At 40.7% G+C, this 21,064-nt stretch overlaps 1 protein-coding gene across 6 annotated transcripts in view; it reads left to right on the top strand.

Annotated features, from left to right (window-relative positions):
• The window catches only part of tbc1d32 (TBC1 domain family, member 32), a 104,883-nt gene that overhangs the window by 17,871 nt on the left and 65,948 nt on the right, over positions 1–21,064 (top strand). For 4 of the 6 annotated variants that reach the window (XM_085770335.1, XM_085770334.1, XM_085770333.1 and 1 more), the window contains exons 1-19: positions 781–878; positions 2,039–2,207; positions 2,337–2,501; positions 2,757–2,934; positions 3,152–3,223; positions 3,805–3,930; positions 4,796–4,874; positions 5,895–5,998; positions 6,096–6,157; positions 6,239–6,389; positions 7,080–7,139; positions 8,783–8,882; positions 11,224–11,361; positions 13,339–13,428; positions 14,352–14,494; positions 15,364–15,491; positions 16,282–16,483; positions 18,043–18,122; positions 19,547–19,685. In XM_085770335.1, the coding sequence (XP_085626461.1) occupies positions 2,053–2,207; positions 2,337–2,501; positions 2,757–2,934; positions 3,152–3,223; positions 3,805–3,930; positions 4,796–4,874; positions 5,895–5,998; positions 6,096–6,157; positions 6,239–6,389; positions 7,080–7,139; positions 8,783–8,882; positions 11,224–11,361; positions 13,339–13,428; positions 14,352–14,494; positions 15,364–15,491; positions 16,282–16,483; positions 18,043–18,122; positions 19,547–19,685 (2,172 nt within the window). In that variant the 5' untranslated portion in view covers positions 781–878; positions 2,039–2,052. Of the gene's footprint in view, positions 1–779; positions 1,048–2,038; positions 2,208–2,336; positions 2,502–2,756; positions 2,935–3,151; positions 3,224–3,804; positions 3,931–4,795; positions 4,875–5,894; positions 5,999–6,095; positions 6,158–6,238; positions 6,390–7,079; positions 7,140–8,782; positions 8,883–11,223; positions 11,362–13,338; positions 13,429–14,351; positions 14,495–15,363; positions 15,492–16,281; positions 16,484–18,042; positions 18,123–19,546; positions 19,686–21,064 lie in introns of those variants that run through there. The other 2 variants (XM_085770336.1, XM_085770337.1) reach the window with 2 other exon arrangements.

Below are 21,064 nucleotides of genomic sequence, written 5' to 3'. Positions count from 1 at the left end.
ACTGGAGGAAAGAGAACAATAAACACCGAGGCATTGTCCGTGTATTTCAAAGGCAAACCGATGGTAACCACTTGTTTGAGATCAGCTCGAGTCAAAACGTTACCTGTAGTGACGTAATTGACTGATATCCAGTGAAGCGGCGGGCACCTGTGAGCTTGAGTGGCTCACAGAGGTAGACAGGTGGTTAGTGGTGTAATTGGTTTTGCTGAAGCGAGATCGAGTCCCGACCCACGCAAATATGTGAAGATTATTTTTTCTCCACTTTATTTTTTTTTTCCATGTGGCTGGTACGTAACTGTTAGTGCTCACTCACAGCAGCATATTCGCCGCGGTAGATGTGAATTGTGGCTTGAAACTCGCTGGTAATATGTTGTGTATGTTTGTGAATTTGTGACGAATCTGCTGAGGGAGCGCAAAACATCTGCAGCTGTTCAGCACCGTAACCAGTTAAATTAGGAACCAGTAGGGCCACAACACCGGCGAAAGCAGCAAAACATTGAGTCACGTCACGGCGTACGTCAGCGGTGATGCGTTCAGAACCCCATGAGAAAAACCGCCAGAGGAGACTCGCATTTTCGAGTCAACTTTAGATAAATATTGTCGCTGGTTAGAGTTGATTCTGCTTCAAAATATCATAATAATCTCCAGGGATATTCATATTCTTGTCATGTTTGACTATTTATAGCTCTTACTGTGTATATCTCACACCTGAATGCCATATTTCCAACGCCAACAAAGGCAGCGTGTGTGTTCTTTAAAGACTTCCCACAATGCACAGCAGTCAACGCTAAACCGTCGTTTCCATAGAGACGCAACTGTCTGTGAAGCAGGATGCTACCTGGATGAAAAAAAGCGTTCAGTTCACCCAAGAAAACAAGGTGACAATGTGATTTACAGCGTCCTGCCTGCATGCGGGATATTTCTGTTTACGTGGTTCGTTGTTTTTGTGCCTCGGCGAGGTGTTTGGGTTTCAGTCCCCGGCAGTGTTAGCTGAATTTCGGCTAGAGATAGCTAGCTAGCTATGCTACACTGGAGCATTTAGCCGAGGTAAGGTTAGCCAGGGAAAACATTAACTTTGTCTTTGTAAAAAACATTGTTGATCACATATTGATCCTGAGTGTGAGCACAGAGGACGACATTTCTGACTTCAACTGGATATTACATGGAATCAACTGTGTTTACCATTTAAAATACTGCACATTACTACTACAAATGAATGTTGTAGTCAAGACCATTACTGTATTCAGTACCAGTACTGATAATAATCATGTGGCTTGATATTTACATTATTCCTCAGCTAAAAATAAAAGGTAATTTTATCTAAAACTTCCACTATATTTGATTGAAAGAAAATTAGAAGAGCACAGCAACGTTGAACCTGCTACGTTTGTCTCTCCCACGTTTGACACTGGTGCAACAAAGTTTACAGATGGTTACACAAGCATATACTTTTGTAGAACGGTTTTAATTATCTTACATTTATTGAATTACATAACATTAAGTGACTATATTACCTTGACTGGTCTTCAGAGTCCAGCTCAACCGAGACTGAGTAAAAATGTAGTCAATTCAGAGACAAGACCAAGACCTTGAATGGTCTCAAGACTGGTCTCGAGACCAACATCACAAATGTCATGTAAAATGAAACAAAAACACCTTTGTTGTCAACATATCCACCTATCCTTGATTTAGATTTGAGTTTAATCTAGATTGAAGACAGATGAAAAGTCCTCTTGCAGACTGAACATTTTGTTCCCCAGTGATGATGAACATAGATAAAGATAAATGAGATTGCACACTCAACTCTCATAATGTGTTTTGTAGAGCACAATGTGTTCTTTTGTCATCTATCATTTCACAAGCTACTCCATAAGATGTAGAAAAAATGAATAGTAATTTCTAGTGATGGCACTAAAGTCAAAGTCAAGCAGCACATCCTCCCTCCTGAACCTGAGTTATATGTGAGCCTGCGCTACACTGGGAATTGCCCACCTCACCTCCCTCGAAAGCCAATTACTCTGTCCTGTTCCATCTCAAGGACCGGCTGTAGAGATGTCTCAGCTGTCAGCCGAAGACGAGGCTGAATTGCAGTCCTTGCTCAAGCAGCTCCTGAGAAGCATCAATGACAGGATCTCTGGCGCGCCGTCGACCGAATGTGCTGAAGAGATCCTTCTTCACCTGGAGGAGACCGACAACAATTTTCACAAGTAAGGCAGTCGAACTCAGAAAGTATGACACTAACGTTACAGGTCTGGATTTAGACTTTCCTCCGTCTCTGTAGGTATGTGTTTACTGAACATACAATAGGCCTCACTCTGTCACTGCTCTTCTTATAGTTATGAGTTTGTCAAGTACCTCCGTCAGTATGTGGAAAGCTCTCTGGGGACGGTGGTGGAAGAGGAAACCAAGAGCTTGACCAGAGGAGATGGGCAACATGCGATTGGCTCAGGTCACGACACCCTGATCCACGCTGTCACACGAATGACCAGAGACTCAGCTGAGTGAGTGAAGCATAAGAAAAGTTTTTGAGCTTTGTTTGCCATGTTTTCTCCAAATCTTCATGACATTCTTTCTTTTTTTGGGTTATATTCCCATATAATCTTTACATTTTATATGATATGTGTGGTTTAAGTCCTCTAGATTCTCTCTGTATGATTGTTTTTGGTAATTTAAATGTCCATTTATGTATTAGAATTAACATAAAGACAAAATGACATCGATAATACAGTGATGTATTTTCTGTTTTTCTGACACAGGTACCAACAGATGATGCAGACCTTGAAAAACTCCATGATCATTGTCGTGGAGTCTTTGATCAACAAATTTGAGGAGGACCAGATGAGGAAGGAGGAGATGTACAGAGAGAAGCAGCACAGTCAGTCCAACAGCCAGTACACAGACAACTGCTCTGACAGCGACTCCAGCTTCAATCAGGTCAGAGATAGATACAGTCGTCATTAAACACTATCACTTTATTTGTTTATTACCTCTTCGATATTATACAGTAGGTGACCCATATAGAAATGTCCGTTATTTTAGGAGAACGTTTATAGTACTGTAAATCCAACCAGTGACCTCTGAAACTGTTGGCGGCCTACTATCAAGCAGTATTTATGAATCATAATTTTTTTTGTTGCATCTCCCTTTGCAGAGCTACGCATTCATCAGACAAGAACAGCTACAGGTCTTGGCTGAAAAGCTCGACTCCAGCAGACCCAAAGAGGTACAACCTCCAAGTTAAAAGTTCTGATTTGTCCTTGTGCTTGTTCCTGTCTCATGCACTCTGTCACTTCACTTGTGTTAGCAGTTTCGGTTATTCTGTTGCGTTTTGCCCGAACCAATCAGTAGTGAGAATAACATATTTGATATGTCGTTTTCAAAGTCGACGTAGAAGCCGCAGCAGCAGTGTTTGCTGGGAGTGGGTAACTTACTGTTTTCACAAAAGATCAAAGGAATATGTCACCCAAAGGACCAGAGACTCCGCTGCGTGCAGCACAGAAAAGACTTTGAGCTTTGTTTTTCCACAAAGATCAAAGAAATGTGTTGACTTCTGTAGGTGAACTCACAAAAACCAGCAAATCTGTGACTGTGTCGTACTGGCTTGAAGACTCGTGTATCTAGATTGTCAGCTAAATATGAAGGAGACGGCACCAGAGCTAACTGAACAAATCTAACCTGTGGGAACAAGATGAAACTGGATGAAATGGACATGCAACTATGGACGAGGCGCTGCAAGCAGACGTCCCTTTGTTTAAAAGGGTCAGGAGGCGGCACGCAGGTGAACTATTTTTATTCTGTGCGTAGGTGCGCTGGGAGGCTCTGCAGGCCCTCTGCTGTGCCCCTCCGTCTGATGTGCTGAGCTGTGAGAGCTGGAGCAGCCTGCGCAGGAAGCTCTGTGCCGCTCTGACCGAGCCCGACCCAGACCTCAGTGTGAGTCCCAGTAACACAAGCAAACCAGCGTCCAGCAAACTCACATTTCAGCCACTTTTAAATACCCGATTCTAGCCATTTCTATGAAAAATGTCAGGTTTTTACATTTTTTTCCCTCAAATATTGAGCTTTTTCCTTTTTTTACATTAACATAATACCACAGAAACAAGACGGAAAAAACACTCAGTACAACGTTGGTCTAGACCAGGGGTGTCAAACTCATTTTAGTTCAGGGGCCACATTCAGAGCAATTTGATCTCATGTGGGCCAGACCAGTAAAATAAAAAAAATAATAACCTATAAATAATGAAAACTCTAAACTTTTCCCTTTGTTTTAGTGCAAACAAGTTAGAGTTAGAGTCAGTTTATTTGCCATTTGCAGAAAAAAGACCGCATTGGAAAAGGATTTGCAAGAGCTCAAGCAGGAACACTTAGGACAATAAGACAGTTGACAACATTGTTAAAACCTAGAATAAAACAATAAAGTAAATAAATACAATAAATAGAGACAGTAGAATAAAAGAGAACAATTTGCCCCCATGGATAGGCCGGTTTTGGCCCACAGGCCTCACGTTTGACATCCCTGGTCTAGACAGTCCATACACATACACCTCACCAATACAATGAATAGGAAACAGCTGACATCAACCTTTTATGAGCAAGAGCCAAAGCCTAGCCAAGGACAACACTCCAAAGCACTGAAGCCACTGTAGAGTTGGAAAAGTGGAGATATGGCGTCCCAATGTCCATGTTTTGTATTGCCCTGCAGCTTGAACAACGTGATGTATTTAAAAAACAACAAGCTTTTTCTCAATGACTGTGTGTATTCTCAATGACTTGTGCCTCTGCTCCTCACCTCCCTCAGGATCACGTCCTGCTGTTCTTTGCTAAAAGTTTCTCCTCCGCTCCCATGAACGTTACACGAGAGATCTACACCAGCTTGGGTAGGCCGCTCTGAGTGGAGATCACTTTGTTATAAAATGCATGTGCATCACTTTAATGTTTGAATGGACCAAGGTAGTGTGTTTATTGATTGAAAAAAAATACATTTCAAATAGTCAGGTCTCTTTTTTTTCTTTTTCCTCAGTCGCAAAAAAGAAGAAAAACACTTTCCCACTTTCATGCTGGTGCTCAAGGAAAGTGTAATGTTAATGTAATCAATACTTGGACTGATATGTATTGAATAAAGCATATCACATATAGTTGGACAGAAATGGTTCAGTAAATCATGCACTAGACGAGGAAGATTCTTGGAGGCAGGGAGAAGGAAATGTATCTTTCAGGGTTTGCTAGAGAGAGAGGAGACAGGTTTTCTATTGTAGCAGGGTGCAGGTGGAAACTTCCCTGATGGGGATGAGCAGCTCAGGTTACTAGGTAGCAATAGGAATATTTTTGAATTAAACCAATCAGACGACTCTGTGTGTGAAGGTTGACTTATCAGTGCTGACACATCCCTCCAGGAAGAGCACAGATGGATTGGGTTATAAGAACACGTTAGAGACGAGATCCTGGCTCTCTACACCCTCGGCATGTCAGATCTGTACTTATCAGAGGAATAAAAATTGTAGGATTTTTAGTATTTAATTTCCTTCTTTCCTGCGTTTTTTTTTTTTTTTTGATTTGGCTCCTACCGATCTGGAAGTGAATGTTTGACAAGAATCAAAACGGACAGAAAGAAATCCTCAACAGCTCGTATCTTCACTTATCTACACAGGCAGGCACTTCTCAGCTGTCTGCCTCCAGCCCTGAATACACAGAGCTCGCTGACAGCAGAAATCACTGGAATTATTGTTTACTGAATCAATAATTCATAGGCTTCAATGTCGACAGCTTCTATACGGAGTGACTAGCTCAAGGTTTCAGGAACGATATCTGCAATGTACATTTATTGTCTACGCTGCACTGAATATATGAACACCCCATATCATCTTTGTAATAAGTATATATTTTTTTACCTTTTTCAGCTAAAAGTGTGGAGACAAGTTTTCTGTCTCACAAGCTGAGCTTCCCAGCGGGCTCGGCTACCATCGACATAAACAGACCTGAGATCATCCGTCTGCTCAAACAGGTGCGGTGTCTCGTCTCTCGCAGCACATATACACAACATCACCATCAATCACCACACAGACGCGTTATAACTTTCTTTTTCCATTATCTCGGCTCAGATTCGACTGATGAATGACTTCCAGAAGGAGGTGACGACGTTTTGGATCCGTCATGCAGAGAAGTGAGTCGTCGTGTGGGGGATGTTTTGAACATATTTTTTGTCCACAAACTTTCTTTTCATTTGTTTCCACCCTTCTTGCAGGTACATGGAGGAAGTTATAGAGAGCACCTTCTCCCTCTTGTCTCTCCATCACGACCATGGCTCCACCTCTACTGGGACGGAGAAAGCCTTGGAACCAATTCACTTACTGGCCTTACTGGATATCAAAGCTGCCTGGTTTAACAAGTGGATGGTGCGTTGTATTGCAGCTTAAAGGGATAGTTCAACATTTTGGCAAATTGGCCCATTGCCATAATCCCTATAGTCATAGCAGTAGGTTCGTTACTTTTAATTGTCGGTGCAAGCTAATTTTAGAACGGCGGAGCAGAGCCGTGAGCTGCTCAGAGCTACGCTACCGAGGCTAATGGGATTTCTTGGTTTCCCTCATCAAACTCATCAAATACACAAATACACAAAAACACAAAACGCTCTGGTGGACAAGTTGTGACCTGCACATTCACCACGCTATTAGATAACAGAACGTTACCAGACAGAGTTGCTTTCTAGGTAAATTTGTGCAAAGCCGCTGCATTTGCCTCTAAAACAACTCTGTCTCATAATGTTCCGTATCTCATAGTGTGGTGAATGTGCAGGTCACATAAAAAAAAAGGAAAAAAAAGGTACAGCTGTCAAAAAGACTTCTCCAAAGCATGAATGGGGCCGGGGATGTATTAGTGTATGGTGAGATAACATGTCTGTCAGACTGTAGCAGCTGAAAAAGTCCTGGAAAATGATTTCAAGAAAAGAGTGGGAACCCTGAGAATTCATTTATGTCCAGACAAATGTTTTTATGTTTGTCTCAATAAGGTCTTTATCTCTTTCTCTCTTACTCACATTGCAATCTGTATTTCTGTCTTGATGGGTCGACCTCTTCATATCTCAGCACGGATACTACAGTCGGACCGTTGTTCTAAGACTCCTGGAGAGAAAATACAAGTCTCTGGTGAGTGTTTCGCACAATAATCAATATCTCACACTAACACGTTCTGCACTTCTGAGAACTGTGGCCCTGGGAAGAAACAAACCTGAGTAAATGAGCGTCGGGAGTATTTTCAGTAACCTGCATCCCCCTGTAGGAGCCGGGACCCAAGGCGCCGTGTAGCTTTAAAAACATAAAACTGTGCATGAGGAAGGAAAAAATAGAGCAAATGTATTCATGCTCGCAGGGCAGCTGCTGTTTCAGAAGGATGGTAGTTTCTTTCCAGCTGGAAAACGTCTTCCTTTTTTACATTCCTGGTTCCATCCTTGGGCCTCAGAGAGCAGCTGAACTCTTCTTTCTCAGGATATATATTCAGAATAAAAACAGATAGCTGTTTTTAACCCATGCACGCTATGAAATTCGTATCCGTACCCATGTACAGTATTTGTGGATTTTCTAAATTCACTAAAACTGCACACCATGCATAACTCACACTCCTGCACCGACTGGCACAAAGAAGCGCAGGTCAATGCAGGAGTCTTTGAGAAAAAAGGGGGCACAATGGTCGACTAAGTAGTTTGGCATTTAAGAATTGATTGTGTAATCCTAAAACCTCCCTCTCAACTCTGACGCTGACTTTGGAGAGGATTAGTGTGGAATCACAGCTCAAACTTTCTGCAGAGCGATCGTAAAAGTCTTGATTAAGAGGCTCGATAAGAGCAGGTTGCATCGACTGAAATCCCCAGTGAGCCTGTTGTTTCTGGCCTGTTCACAGCAGCATCTAAATTCGACTGAGCGGAGCAGCAGCTGTAACTTCAGTCAACTCGCTTCAACCAAAAACCACATGCATCATTTTCTTTTCTTTTTTTTTTACTCTTTATTTAGATATTTTGATTTTTCTGGGGTGTCGTTTTGCTCGGTTGGTGGAGCAGGGCCGACACAAACAGGTCCATAAAACTACACAAAAACCTTGAAATATTCCTCTACACCGCTCGGCCGCAGCAATCCAAGTGTCCTAAAGGAAAAAATGTCCTAAATGACGTTATTTCGAGTAAACTATATCCCTTCAGGACACTTGGATTGCAGTGGACGAGCAGTGTGGAGGAATATTAAATGGTTTTTGTGTAGTTTTATTGACGTTTTTGTGTCGGGTCCTAATACTCTCATATAAAGTTTTGAACGCCCCTCCAGATGCACTTTGAGGAATAAAAAACTACCTCGGAGTATTCATCAGCATTAGGGTGTATTACATTTTTTGGTGAACTATTCCTTTGAAGGTGAAAAAGCCCCAAAAATATAAAGAAAAAGAAAAAAAAAAGATATTTTAATTTTCCCAGAAAACAAAACATTCACTGACATAGGATCCTATGAATTAAAACACAAGTAAATACAATGCAATAGAAATACCATGAAGTAAATCACATGGAAAATAGATATTTGTACCAAGGGGAATTATAACAGTATAATATAAATCATAGAGAAACACAACAATCTTATAATAACCCATCAGTCATCCAAATACAGAGTAAAAGTTTCACCTCTGTTCGAAAGTGCCCATCTTCAGTTGTAGACGAGTCATTGGCTCCATTGTGTCGACCCTTTTCAGTCTCTGTACCAACATGCATCATTTTCATCCCTTTATTTCTTTTTTATCTGTTTGTTTTCAGATCGTGGCAGCTCTGCAGCAGTGTATCCACTACAGCGAATCCTGTGAACGCTTCACGAGCGAGACGGCTGATCTCCAGTCAGCGGAGCAGCAGAGCAGCGGTAAGGAAAACAGTCCATAAACACATGATTTCCTCAACAGGTTTATGAACTCCATCAAGCACATCTGAACACTAATCACTAACTCTGTGTGTGGTAAACATCAGCACATCTGCAGTAATGCTGCAATACTCAAAAAAGAAAAAAATGTTGTGCCGAACAACTCTTTAAAAAAGCCTAATGAGAAAGTAATGCTTCATTTGAGGCCTCTGGGTGTTAAATGTATTAGGACCTACTAGACTTTGCAGTCATCATTTATTCAGTCTGTGAAAAAGTGTGCACGTTGCTCCTGCAGTCATTAAAACAGAGTCGTGCAGAGAAAATCAGCAGAAAGAAGAAACAAAAAAAACAAAGCAGATATTAAAACAGTTCAGAGAAATACAAAAATGGACTCTTAATGGAAGATTTGACTACATGATTAAGCTGTGGGTGAATCAGTCAAGATGGAGCGTCTCTACAAGTATTATAAGCGATTTTGCTCAAAGTGTTCGTTATACAGTATAGTCAAGGCACAGAGACTGTAAACAAAAACAAAAAGTTAGAACTGGATTCGGCTGCTTCTGTTGTTTGGATGCTAATGAATCACGTATCAAACGTTTTAGAGAGGTAGAAAACACAGCAGCACTGTGGTGTGTTCATTTTAATAGGGTGTAAAAGTCAAGTTATACAGTAGATATTATTTCACAAGCGTCACATACATATTTAATCAATGTTTCATATCGTCTGCTGCTCGTCTCATTTTCTGGTTGTAGCAACAGGTGGGTCAACATTAGTCACATTTTTTTTTCAATCTGCCAGTCTCCTGTCACTGAAGCTGTTTGTGCACCACAGCATCACAACAAGAGCATTCAGTGTAGTTTTATAGGTGGTAATTAGCATATTAGGATGTTGCAGAATCATTTTTACAGACTTTACAAACACCTTAAGTCCTTAATTACTATTTTTTTTAATGTTATGTGCATGCTAGCTGACTGTTAATGCATCAAAATTTCATCAAAAGTTTGTAATCAGACACAAAGATGTTTTTTTTTAACTTTCATTTCATTTTTTTTCTCCCTCAAACAATCAACCATATGGAAACTGGAATGAAATCCAGACGCTTCATTATAATTACATTAGTCAGGGCACCGACTCAACAGTTTCTGCCTCAAAAGGTGAAAATACAGAATATATTTAAGTTATAGTTACTTATAAGTTCAGTTACTGTACTTCGAAATGATGAAATGAAACTAAACATATTTTCCCAAAGGTTTAGAAACAGGAAGGAGTGAAATTATTGAATTTTTGCGAATGTTTTATGAGGAAGAAAATGTGTTGAGCTCATCTGTTAGATCTGAAAGAGGCACAAAATGTGTTTTTTTGTGAGCAACACCGAATGTTCTGAACTTTTGTTTGGAAGAAGACTTGGTGAAAATAATAAAGTACAACTGAACCACGGCTCTATAGGAGTGAGTTGATTTGCTGAGTCAGGCAGTGAGATGTGGCTGGTGAATGAAACTTTTGAGTTAAAGATTATTTTGTTGTGTTTATGCTCCCGAGGTCGAGCGCTGCCTCACTACACCTGTTTAGAATAACAATGACATACTGTATGTTATTATTACATTCACTGCAGTACCTAGAAACAGTTTCTCACAAACCTCTTCACCCAGTGATGGTCTGTTGTTTGTTTCTTTACAGTATTTAATCTAATTTAGCAAAATGAATATTCAGAGTAATAATCACCAGCAGCGTGTTGTTGCACATTAAAGTGTGAAAGTTCATTAAAACGAGGGTGAATGCAGCGCCGGATGGAGTGTGTGTGTGTGTGTGTGTGTTGGGGGGGGGCGTCGTGTCGGTCTCGGGGTGTTATCTCCTGTGAGACAGCCGGCTCCTGGAGACTCAACATTTTGACTTTGTCTTGGATGAGCAGAGATACGCACACACACACCCAACCCCTCACAACTGATACACACTCTTTACAAAAGAGTTGTTTGAGCTGTGCACTGCACGGTTACCACACACTCTTTTTTTCCCAACCTGTCAGTCTCCTGTCACTGAAGCTGTTTGTGCACCACAACATCACAACAAGGGCATTCAGTGTAGTTTCATAGGAGGTAATTAGCATATTAGGATGTTGCAGAATCATTTTTACACACTTTACAAACACCTAAAGTCCTTAATTTAATATTTTTTTTAATGTTATGTGCATGCCAGCTGATCAAAGTCACAAACATGGATTTCTTTTACTTTCATCTCTGTTTTTTTCTCAGCTCTGTTTCCTTAAACAGTCAACCACATGGAAACTGAAAAGAAATCTAGATGCTTTATGTGTAATTTCATTTTTATTCTCTGTTTCTATTTTCAGTTTCAGGTCAAAGGAGCGTCTACTCAGGGAAGGAGCTTGAATATGCCTTCTTTGTCCACTCCCTGTGCATCCTGGGAAAACTCCTCATCTACACCAACGGGAGAAAACTCTTTCCCATCAAAGTGAGGAAGCGCAAAGGTACGAAAATAGTTCTTTATACACTCTTTTATAACATCCGCCACTGCGTGTGTGGTTTATCATTCCAGTTGATTCAGTCTTATGTAACACAGAGCCAAAGAAGTTTAAATGGATGACTTGTGGTTAAGGGGATGAATAGCAGCCTTTCAATCTTTACAGATAATATCACATAAGAATGTGTCCGATCAGCTTGAGCATGATACCACTCCCTGCAATTCTCCTGCGTAATGATTTCCCCCCTGTCCACCCCACCTAACCCCACCTTAATCACTGATAAAGTTATGTAACGTTATTGATGCTTGGTCAGACCTTTAAAGGAGACTCATCGTCTGCTGTCGCTGCACTTAACCTTCTTTAATTAGCCATTACTCACTCTCCGTCTAGGTGAGTCTGGAGACAATAAACTCAGTGACGCTGGAATATTTGATATCCATCTGGAGGTGGAGACTCACTGATGAGTCTCTCCACACCTCAGAGTGGCCAAAGTCAGACTCTCACCCGTCGTATGTGTCATAGTAGTCGTCACTTTCTCGATCAGTTTCTATTGCAGTCACAAACTAATTGACCTGTGGTCAGCAGCTACTGTATTTGGAAGTCTTTTACATAACAGGCCTCTATTTTTAATAAATTGCACTTTTAGGTTCTTCTTTTTTCCCAATTTGTTTACAATTGAATCACTACTGTGTCAGTTTTGTTTACCACATTTAGAGCGGCAGTGTTTTATATTATACACTGTGTGCACAATTATTAGGCAAGTGAGTATTTTGACCTTATTATCATTTTTATGAATATTTTTCAACTTCAACCTGTATAAACTTGAATATTTGTTGTATTTAAGCATTATGAGGTTTAACATCCTATATTAAGGTGTGAGTAATTATTAGGCAACTTCTTTACCTTTGACAAAATGGGCCAAAAAAGAGATTTACCACACTCTGAAAAGTCAAAAATTGTAAAATGCCTCTCAGATAGATGCAGCGCTCTTAAAAGTAGCTAAATTATTGGAGCGTGATCACTGAAAAATCAAATGTTTTGTTGCACATACAGTACAGTAGTCAAAATGGTCGCAAGAAATGTGTGGAGATAAAAAGACGCAAATAACGGCTAAAGACTTGAAAATAATTAACGTGAAGCTACCAGGAACCCATCATCCTCCAGTGCCAACTGAGTGTCCAGAAGTACAAGGTGTTCAGTGCTCAGAGACATGGCCATGGCAAGGAAGGATCTAACACGACCACCACTGAACAAGTTATGAAACATCAGAACTGGGCCAAGAAAGATCTATTTTGGTAACTTGACACAGTTTTAGCAGTTCAGACTTTACTTTTTAAGATTAAGGCTGGTAAATTATTGTTTTACAGCAGCACACATTAAGACACAATATAAATAGAAAAATAAGAGAATAAAATTGAAACGATTTGAGTAAATATTCACATAACTTGAGAAAAAGTCTTTACAAGTGAGAAGAAATATGTACAAATGAATAATATGTAGTATGAACAAATAGCTACATCATATACAGCAAAAGCTATATGTACAAAATATCATAACAGACACACAGTCTTTTTAGTTTGTGACGTAACAGTGTATTTGTTTTCAGTAACGTTACAGCCACAGCAGGAGTCCACCATCCTACCACAATGATGGTCTTCACTTGGTTTTCTGATGCTTTGAAACTTTTAGAAACTTTCAGAAAATAGTGGAAAATATGAAAAAAAGGAAATACATTGTAAGTTAGTAGAAACCTGTCCAGGAAATATATTGTAATTATTGTGATAGTTCTTGAGAATCACACACCCCCTCGTCTCCATGGCTGCCAAAACTTTGATTTCCTCCTCAGTTCAGCTGTAACTATTATGTTTAATGTTTCTGTCTCAGCTCTGAATCACCAGGATCATTTACTCATTTACTCGTCGTGTGTGTGTGTGTGTGTGTGTGTGTGTGTGTGTGTGTGTGTGTGTGTGTGTGTGTTTTCAGAGCCAGTCAGCCTGACGGACCTGGTCGTCACGCTGATTTACATCATGTACCAACACCCCAAGCCCCCGCGCAGTGATGCGTCACACACAGGTGAATCTCACACACCCTCACACACACTCACACACACACACACACACACACACTAACATAAACAGCGTCAGTGGTTTCAGCATTTCCTCCTATCTCCTTTCCCCCGACTTTAAAGTCTGGAATCTGGGAACACGGTGGCCCTCCCTGTGAGGCGGAGCAGCATTCCTCAGACCATATCTTTTATCTTTTAACCTTGCACCGAGTCATGCGGTACTACGGGTCGTCTCCTTCAAGCCCTTTGCTTTATTGCCTCGTTCGTTCTCATGAATTTCGCTCGCAGCGGCCGGTGATCAATATGTTCCCCACCTTGACTTTGTCTGGGGATCGTCTCCTCTGACTGCTGCAGTGAGTCACGCCCAGCAAGTCAGAGATCTGTTTTATATAATATTTCACTGGAAGTTTGATGAAGATCACATCCTGCACGTAGCGAGAGTGACACATATTTGATAATATCTGAGTAATAGTATCATCCTTTCTCTTTTTTCCTTGAGTTCAACTACAGATAATAAATGTATTCAACATGTTTTAAGAATTCAGGTATTGAACGTTACTGAATCTTATCTAAGATTAGTTATACAAGATCATTTTGTGTAAATATGTGTTCTTAATCATCCTATTTAATATTTGCATAGATCAAAAAGGTAAATCATGTAAATTTCTCCCCCACATGAAGCCTACAAATAAGGAAATTAACACCAAATGCACAGAAGCAGCAGCTCTGCTCTGCTCTGCTTAAAGCTACTTTGACCAGATTAGATTCCCAGGATCCTGACTGACAGTAAACACGTCGTGCTGCTTGTTCCCCGTCAGTCTCAAAGGATATAAATATCACTGAATGAATGAATACACATGCACCGCCGCTGAGTTTGAAAAACAAGAAAGAAAGAAAAAAGGCTGATGTGTGTATTTGTTTGTGTGTTCAGACTCCCTGTCGCCCAGCGGCCTGGTGATGGAGGCGCTGTGGATGCTGTGTGAGAGGAGCGAGTGTGCTGCAGAGTGTCTCTACCAGGCCGCTGTCATAGAGACGCTGCTGGCTCCGGTTCTAGCTCTGCTCAGTGGACAGCAGGTCACACACACACACACACACACACACACACACACACACACACACACACACACACACACACACACACACTAATTTAACTCATTTTTCACTAATCAAGGAAACATTAACCGTACAACTAATCATGGCGATAAAAACAATTGAAATAGAATACAATTAGACAGAAGCAGACTTTAAATGTTAAGACTAATATAAATGTAATTTGTTAATTGCATGAGCCTCCATAGTTAATCACAATTAATTACAAATAAAACTCAACATTTTTATTTGTTCAAAATGTACCTTATAGGGATATAGTTTTTCTAGTATTTAATAAGGGCTAAACATACATCAGTGGTAACTCAGGCTGAACTTGCCGTTTGGATTTTTTGGAATTGCATTAATTGCATGTCAGAGAAAAAAGTGGTATTAAAAGGAATTTGCATAAAGTGTGATTATTGTGTTAACTCTAACAGCCCTACTTTTATAATACTGGTATTTAGTCTTATTCTACCGTAATGGTCTATTGTATTTCAGGAACTTTTTCAACCTGCTAGATTAAAGTTCGATGGCCAGATTGAAAGATATCTGTGACTATGAGAGTTTGTATCATTATTCCATGTGTTCGTTATAGATATTAAATTAGAAGGAAACATACTGCCAGAGTGGCTGTGAACTTGTCACAGCAGGACAGTCCCTCGTCTGCCTTTTCACAAACTTTTTTGAAACAGTGAAACCGTCGCTTATGAAAATGAAATAGGCCCTTTTCTCATTTCCATCAGTGGTGTCATTTCAGTTTTCAATATCTGCTCCCCCCTCCTGGGACCCCCCCCACCCTCCGTGTCTGTAGTTGTGTTGGGTAATTTTGTCTGTTTATTCTCCTCGGTCTGCAGGCCAAATTAAAGTCTCCCGCGGCAACGCTGACTCTCATCGCCGACGTTCTGGCTCGCATCGCAAACACCGACAGAGGATTAGCTCTCTTCTTGTACGAGAAGAATCTCCTCGTGGCCCACGGTGAGAGGTAAGACGCTGTGATTGAACGGTGATTAAACACACACTGTCATTCTGTATTCTTGATAGTAATGAATAAATTACAGTCTCCCCGACTGAACCACAACACTTCAATAGAGCTTCAAGTTTGCATAACCAATCCTTCTGGTTCTGCACAGAGAGCAGATTAGACCCGAGGATGTTTCTGCTTTTGTCAGTCAGAGTGATTATATCTGATCAGCTCAAGTGTAGCAGCAGCAACGACTCAGAGAAGTATGTTTTCTGCAAGTTAGCCAGGGTCACTCGGAGTATCCAGGTTAGTTTGGTATTCTGTTTTAATTGGCTGACCATGATGTTGACCTCAGCCTGTTGTTGTGAATTAGAAATAATACCCTGCCTCTCCAAGGCTACGACCAGATATGGACACGGTTTTGACTAACGCACTTCACAGTGCCAGTCAGTTCTGTATGTATGTAACCTCCGACCATACTGTGCTAATGAACACACTGGGGATCTCAATCAGTTTTTTGTTTTTTTTTACTGAAGAAATTAAGTTATGACTGACAACACAGACTGAGTTGAATTTAAAATATGGAAAAATAAAAAAGAGAAATGCTGCACTGGAACATCTTCCATTAAAACCACTGACAAACTGGGAAGAGAAATGACTTTAACTCCACCATAACTCGTCAAACCTAGACAATGAAAGTCACAGATTGAGATCAGGACTGCACTGTGGGTTTTTTTTTTGGTAGCCTAACAGTTCGTTCTACCTATAAAAAAGTCTTTCACTTTGTCCATTATATCGCTCTCTCCTGCAGAACCTCCGCTGCTCTCGTCATTGTGCAGTTCACCCTGCGGCTGCTGGATAAGGAGCTGTCATCGCCGGGTGAATCTGACGTATCCCATGCGTTATGTGGAGCGTTCATCTTCGTGTGTAGGCAGATGTACCACACCTGCGAGGGTCTGCAGGTCCTCCGACCCTACGGCCTGCACAAGGCTATAGCCGCTGCATGGAAAAAGGTATGACTGATCCGACATACCAAATAGCTTTAATCTTTAATCCTGCTTAATATATGGGCGTTTTTTTTGCTTTTCTTTCCTAAATTGCACCCAAGTTCACAGTTAAAAGTATTTGAGACACAAAAAACAACAAATACGTTCATTAAACACATTGGAAAACAATTTAGCACCATAATATTGGTATTGCTGTTTTAAATTGCTTGTTTATTCCAGGCAGATTGTATAAATACAGAGAAAGCTGAAAACTTCATATCTGACTCCCTATCTAATGGAGGGTGGTCTACATCTAATGATCAGTTTCACTGGCTCCAACACTCCTGTCATGTTTCATTTGTATGATGAATGCAGAGCTCTCTCTTTATTCATGCACCACAGCAAAGAAAAGCATCACGATTTCTTGCAAATGGAGGAGGGGAGGGGGGGGTTTAACCAACCATTGTAATCTGCTTCCTTTAGTTTAGCATGCTGCTTCTGTCATAACAAAGCATCAGAGACTGAATTCCTTCAGTGGTGCCGTCTGCTCTGCAAAAACAAAACTGAAAAAAACAAATGAAATTAAACTGAAAACAAAAACGCAATTGAATGTGCAACCAAAACCAAAATGAACTCCAAGCTAGTGCAGCTACAGATGAATGCTATTAGAAAAGCTGCACTCACCCTGCTGCGACTAAGCAGGAGACGACATGAACGTCTCAGTGGTAGATGTTTGTCACTTTAGCGAGCAGCCCTATACCTGCACGTCTCACCTCGCTCTTATCCAAAACACACACATGTCAAAAATTAACTTCCTGGCATCAGTCGGCATTTTCCCCTCCTTCTCTTCCTTCAGACTTTATCTGCGTTTAAATATTAATCATCGTCTTGCACGTACTGCACAGACACAGTCGGACAATATGTTCTGTATCTGATCCAAGCCCATATCTCTCTTCGTTGTGTAAGATCACTACAACCCTGACCTCGGCCCACCTCCTGTATAAAGACACAAACATGGCTCCTAAGGTGTGGAGAAAAACAGTTAAAGAGCTGATGGTGGCTATCTGATGGTGTTAAATGGTTTATAAAACCAGAATATTAATATGTGATGTATTATCATGTATTAATATGTAATCTGGTCGAATCACGAAGATTTTATTTTACTTGAGTAGTTTTTATTGGGCTCGCTTTGTTTGCACCGATCCATCATGTTGTACAAATGCAAACCCAAACATATTCATGTTTCCTCCTTATTGCTTTTTATTCAGTCCTAGATATTAACAATATCCAGAGAAAACATAAAGTCTAATTGCACACCATCAGTACAACAGTTTGCACAGCACGGTGAAACTCTAAACTAACACTAAACAAACAGCAAGGTTAAGTCAGTAATAACATTAAAATATAACTACTTCCCATTTGCACTCAGAATGAGTCCAAAGGGAAGTGCTTCAAGTCTCTCACTGATCCAGCAGCCTGATATGAATAATTCTGGCCCAAAACCCCGAGATGAGCTCATCACACACTCTCATTTACACAAAGAGATAAAAAAAAGTAATACTTTAACTAATCTTCTTTATTTCTAGACCAGTTCCTTGTCAGAGAGGGTTCCTACTCCGGTGCCGGGGGCGTCTGCTGGATCATCCACCCAGGAACTGCAGAGCATGTGAGGTTACACACACACACTCAAACACACACACATAGTTTGAGTATGTGAATCAAATCCCTGGAATTAAAGTAGTGATTGGTTATAAAGCAGGCGGCTCAGCGTGGGTATTTAAAGACAGATTTGTGTTTGTTTGGATCTGGTAGGAACTCAGGATATTAAGCAGTTGGCTTGTTCCTCCTTGTCAAACATGGCAGCGAGCTTATAAACACACACAGACACACAGACACACATGGACTCATATCTACCATGTGATAGATAACGTAAAGAACAAAAATATGTATACAAAAACAATCGTCTCACTGTAACATGCCTTTGTACCCGTTATGTAACCAGTGCCAGGGGACCATATAAACTAGGATTAACTGAGCTGACACCACCTTCCCCTGTGGTAACACCACAAACCAGTAGGTGTGATGTTTTACTATGGGCTGACTTGGTGCATCACATATTAAAGATATAAAATGTTGAAAAGGTGTGTTTGTTAAAGAGTAACTAAACCCCTCAGTTTTGGCTAATGTGCGTCTAACTGGAAATTCAAAAAATGCCTTGATTATGGGCGGGGCTCAGTCAGTCTCCACCCCACCTAACATTTTCACAACAAAATACACCAAATTGAAATATTTTGACTAAAATGTCAAGAGTTGGACCAGAATCAATCCACAACACTACTTCATACCCAAATATATTTGTTTTCAGCAGAAAAAAGTGGTTTGGGGGTTTAGTTACTCTTTAAATATTCAATCTGTAGCTCACTGCATATCTAGTTTATAACAGTGAGGTGTGGCCTCCTCCATGAGACACTTCACATTTGCCCTATTGCACAGATGAACTAAACTGAACTGGTGTTGTATATGTGCAGCAGACGTCTCCACCCACAGGAAACTACAAAGTTCAGGAGATTGTCTCCCAAACTGAACTCCCAGACTCAGTGTTTCACTTGTTCTCTGCTCAGAAAATGAATAACACAGTAGGTTTACTGAAACCGTATCCTATTAGAGAAGCAGAAGTTTGAATTATTAAAGCAGACAAACTTGTGTGAAGCAGAGAAATCATGACACTGCACCACAAGAGATGGCTTAAGGCTAGCTTAAGCAGTTACTGACATCACAGTATGAGAGTTGTTGCTTTTGTCAACAGCGTTTCAGATGCGTTAGATGTGTTGTGGGAACGCAGCCACAGAAAATTAAACAAGATCTTTGTTTTCATTTTAAATTCATTAATATCCCACTTCCTGCCATCAGTGTGATGAGTTACCAAGAAGCAGTGTTTGGAAATTCATTATGGAAATCCAGGCTGAATTACTGTTAAACAAAGAAAATGATGTTGTTGTAAAAACAGAAATATACAATTCACTTCCAGTGAGTCAAACATTGTGTTTCTCACTGCAGCTCACTGTGTCTTTCTCACTGACTTTCTCCCAGGCTCCTCTGGGAGGAAACGCTGTTGGACAGCCTGCTGAACTTTGCCGCAACTCCCAAAGGCCTGCTGCTGCTGCAGCAGACGGGAGCCATTAACGAATGTGTCTCCCACATGTTCTCTCGCTTCACTAAGAAACTACAGGTGATAACAAAACACTCAAGTCCAAATGCAGTCATTTCCAGTTTTCGTTTCATCTTCACTTTTCCAACTTTCTGACTTTTTTTTTCACCCCAATCTTTATTACCAGCCTTTATGTTTGATGAGCCAAATTGTCTTTAGCATCAACAGAGTAGCTCCTGGAAAGTGCTCAGCCTCACAGTGACTACAGTGATGTGTTTAGTCACTGCGAGGCCTCGTGGGAGGTTAAGTGACCTGCTGCTCGAGGGCACTTCAGCCGTGAGCAATGAGAGGAGTTTCCCTACTAATATTCTTCTCCTCCTAGCTTTTTAATCTCCGGTCCAAACAGTGCTGACTTTGCAGCAACTAATGTGAAATACTGGTGCTAAAGATCCCGAGATGCTGCCAAGAGTCGTTTAGTTTTAAAAGCACTAGGAGCCAATTCCCCGTTAAAATGTGAGCCGTCCAAGATAAGTTTATTTTACCACCTTCACTTTCTTTCTTTCTTTTTTTCCCACAAAGTATTGGACTTTAATGTAGAAGTGTTTGTGAGCAGGATGTAGCGATGGGTGACATAATATGGAAATATCACTTTTTGAAGGCTCTATACCATATATTTGGGTGTTTGTCTTGCCTTCTGGCCCCCAAAATGTGAGAACTAACAAAGAAATTTGTAATTTTCAGGCTCCCTAGGTTGAAATCCATGTGGTTTTATGAGCTGTTCCCTCAGTTGTCTTCCAGTGATGTAACTAGTTTTAAATTTTCCATAATACCACCCCTACCTGGTACCAGTAGAAGGGGCGGGGCAAGCAGTGGTTCATTTGCATTTAAAGCAACAGGCTCTGAAACCCTAACCTTTATATAATTGTTGACTGTTGTTTGACTTTTTCTAACTCCTGAGGAAGAGTTGCTGCAGCGTTGACCACATTGTCCGACCTTGATCACTGACACACAGCTCTAAATGCAGACGTTGCTTCAGTCACTGCTCCTGTTGAAACATCAACCAGACTTTCTACCGTTCGTGTCCCACCAGTGAACCCTCCTTTAAAAGTCACTTAGATCTTTCCCTCTTGATAGAAACTTCAGAATCAACTGGGCACACTCAGCATTTTTTTTTCTTTTTACTCATGCCACAGAGAATTACTGAATATTAACCGTTTAATCTGATCTGCATTCGTTATATTTCTCCACTCCACTTTTATTCCAGTTTTTCATCTAGTCTGTCACCTGTCTGTAGCTGGATTGCGCCGTTTCATCACCTTTATGGAAGCCTCGCAAGAATTAACTTTGGCAGTGGCTGGGTTTTTAATCCTTCTAGATGCTATCAATGTGCCAAAGTAATACGCCGTTCAGGTGATCCTTTGTCACATTGGCTTGACTTACTGCCGGTCCAACACCACCAC

Source organism: Trachurus japonicus, chromosome 24 (genome assembly GCF_045865225.1).
Source record: "Trachurus japonicus isolate A0001 chromosome 24, Traja_1.0".
Classification (NCBI taxonomy): domain Eukaryota; kingdom Metazoa; phylum Chordata; class Actinopteri; order Carangiformes; family Carangidae; genus Trachurus; species Trachurus japonicus.
The sequence above is the reverse complement of the archived record's forward strand: the minus strand, read 5'-3'. Positions and strand labels throughout refer to the sequence as shown.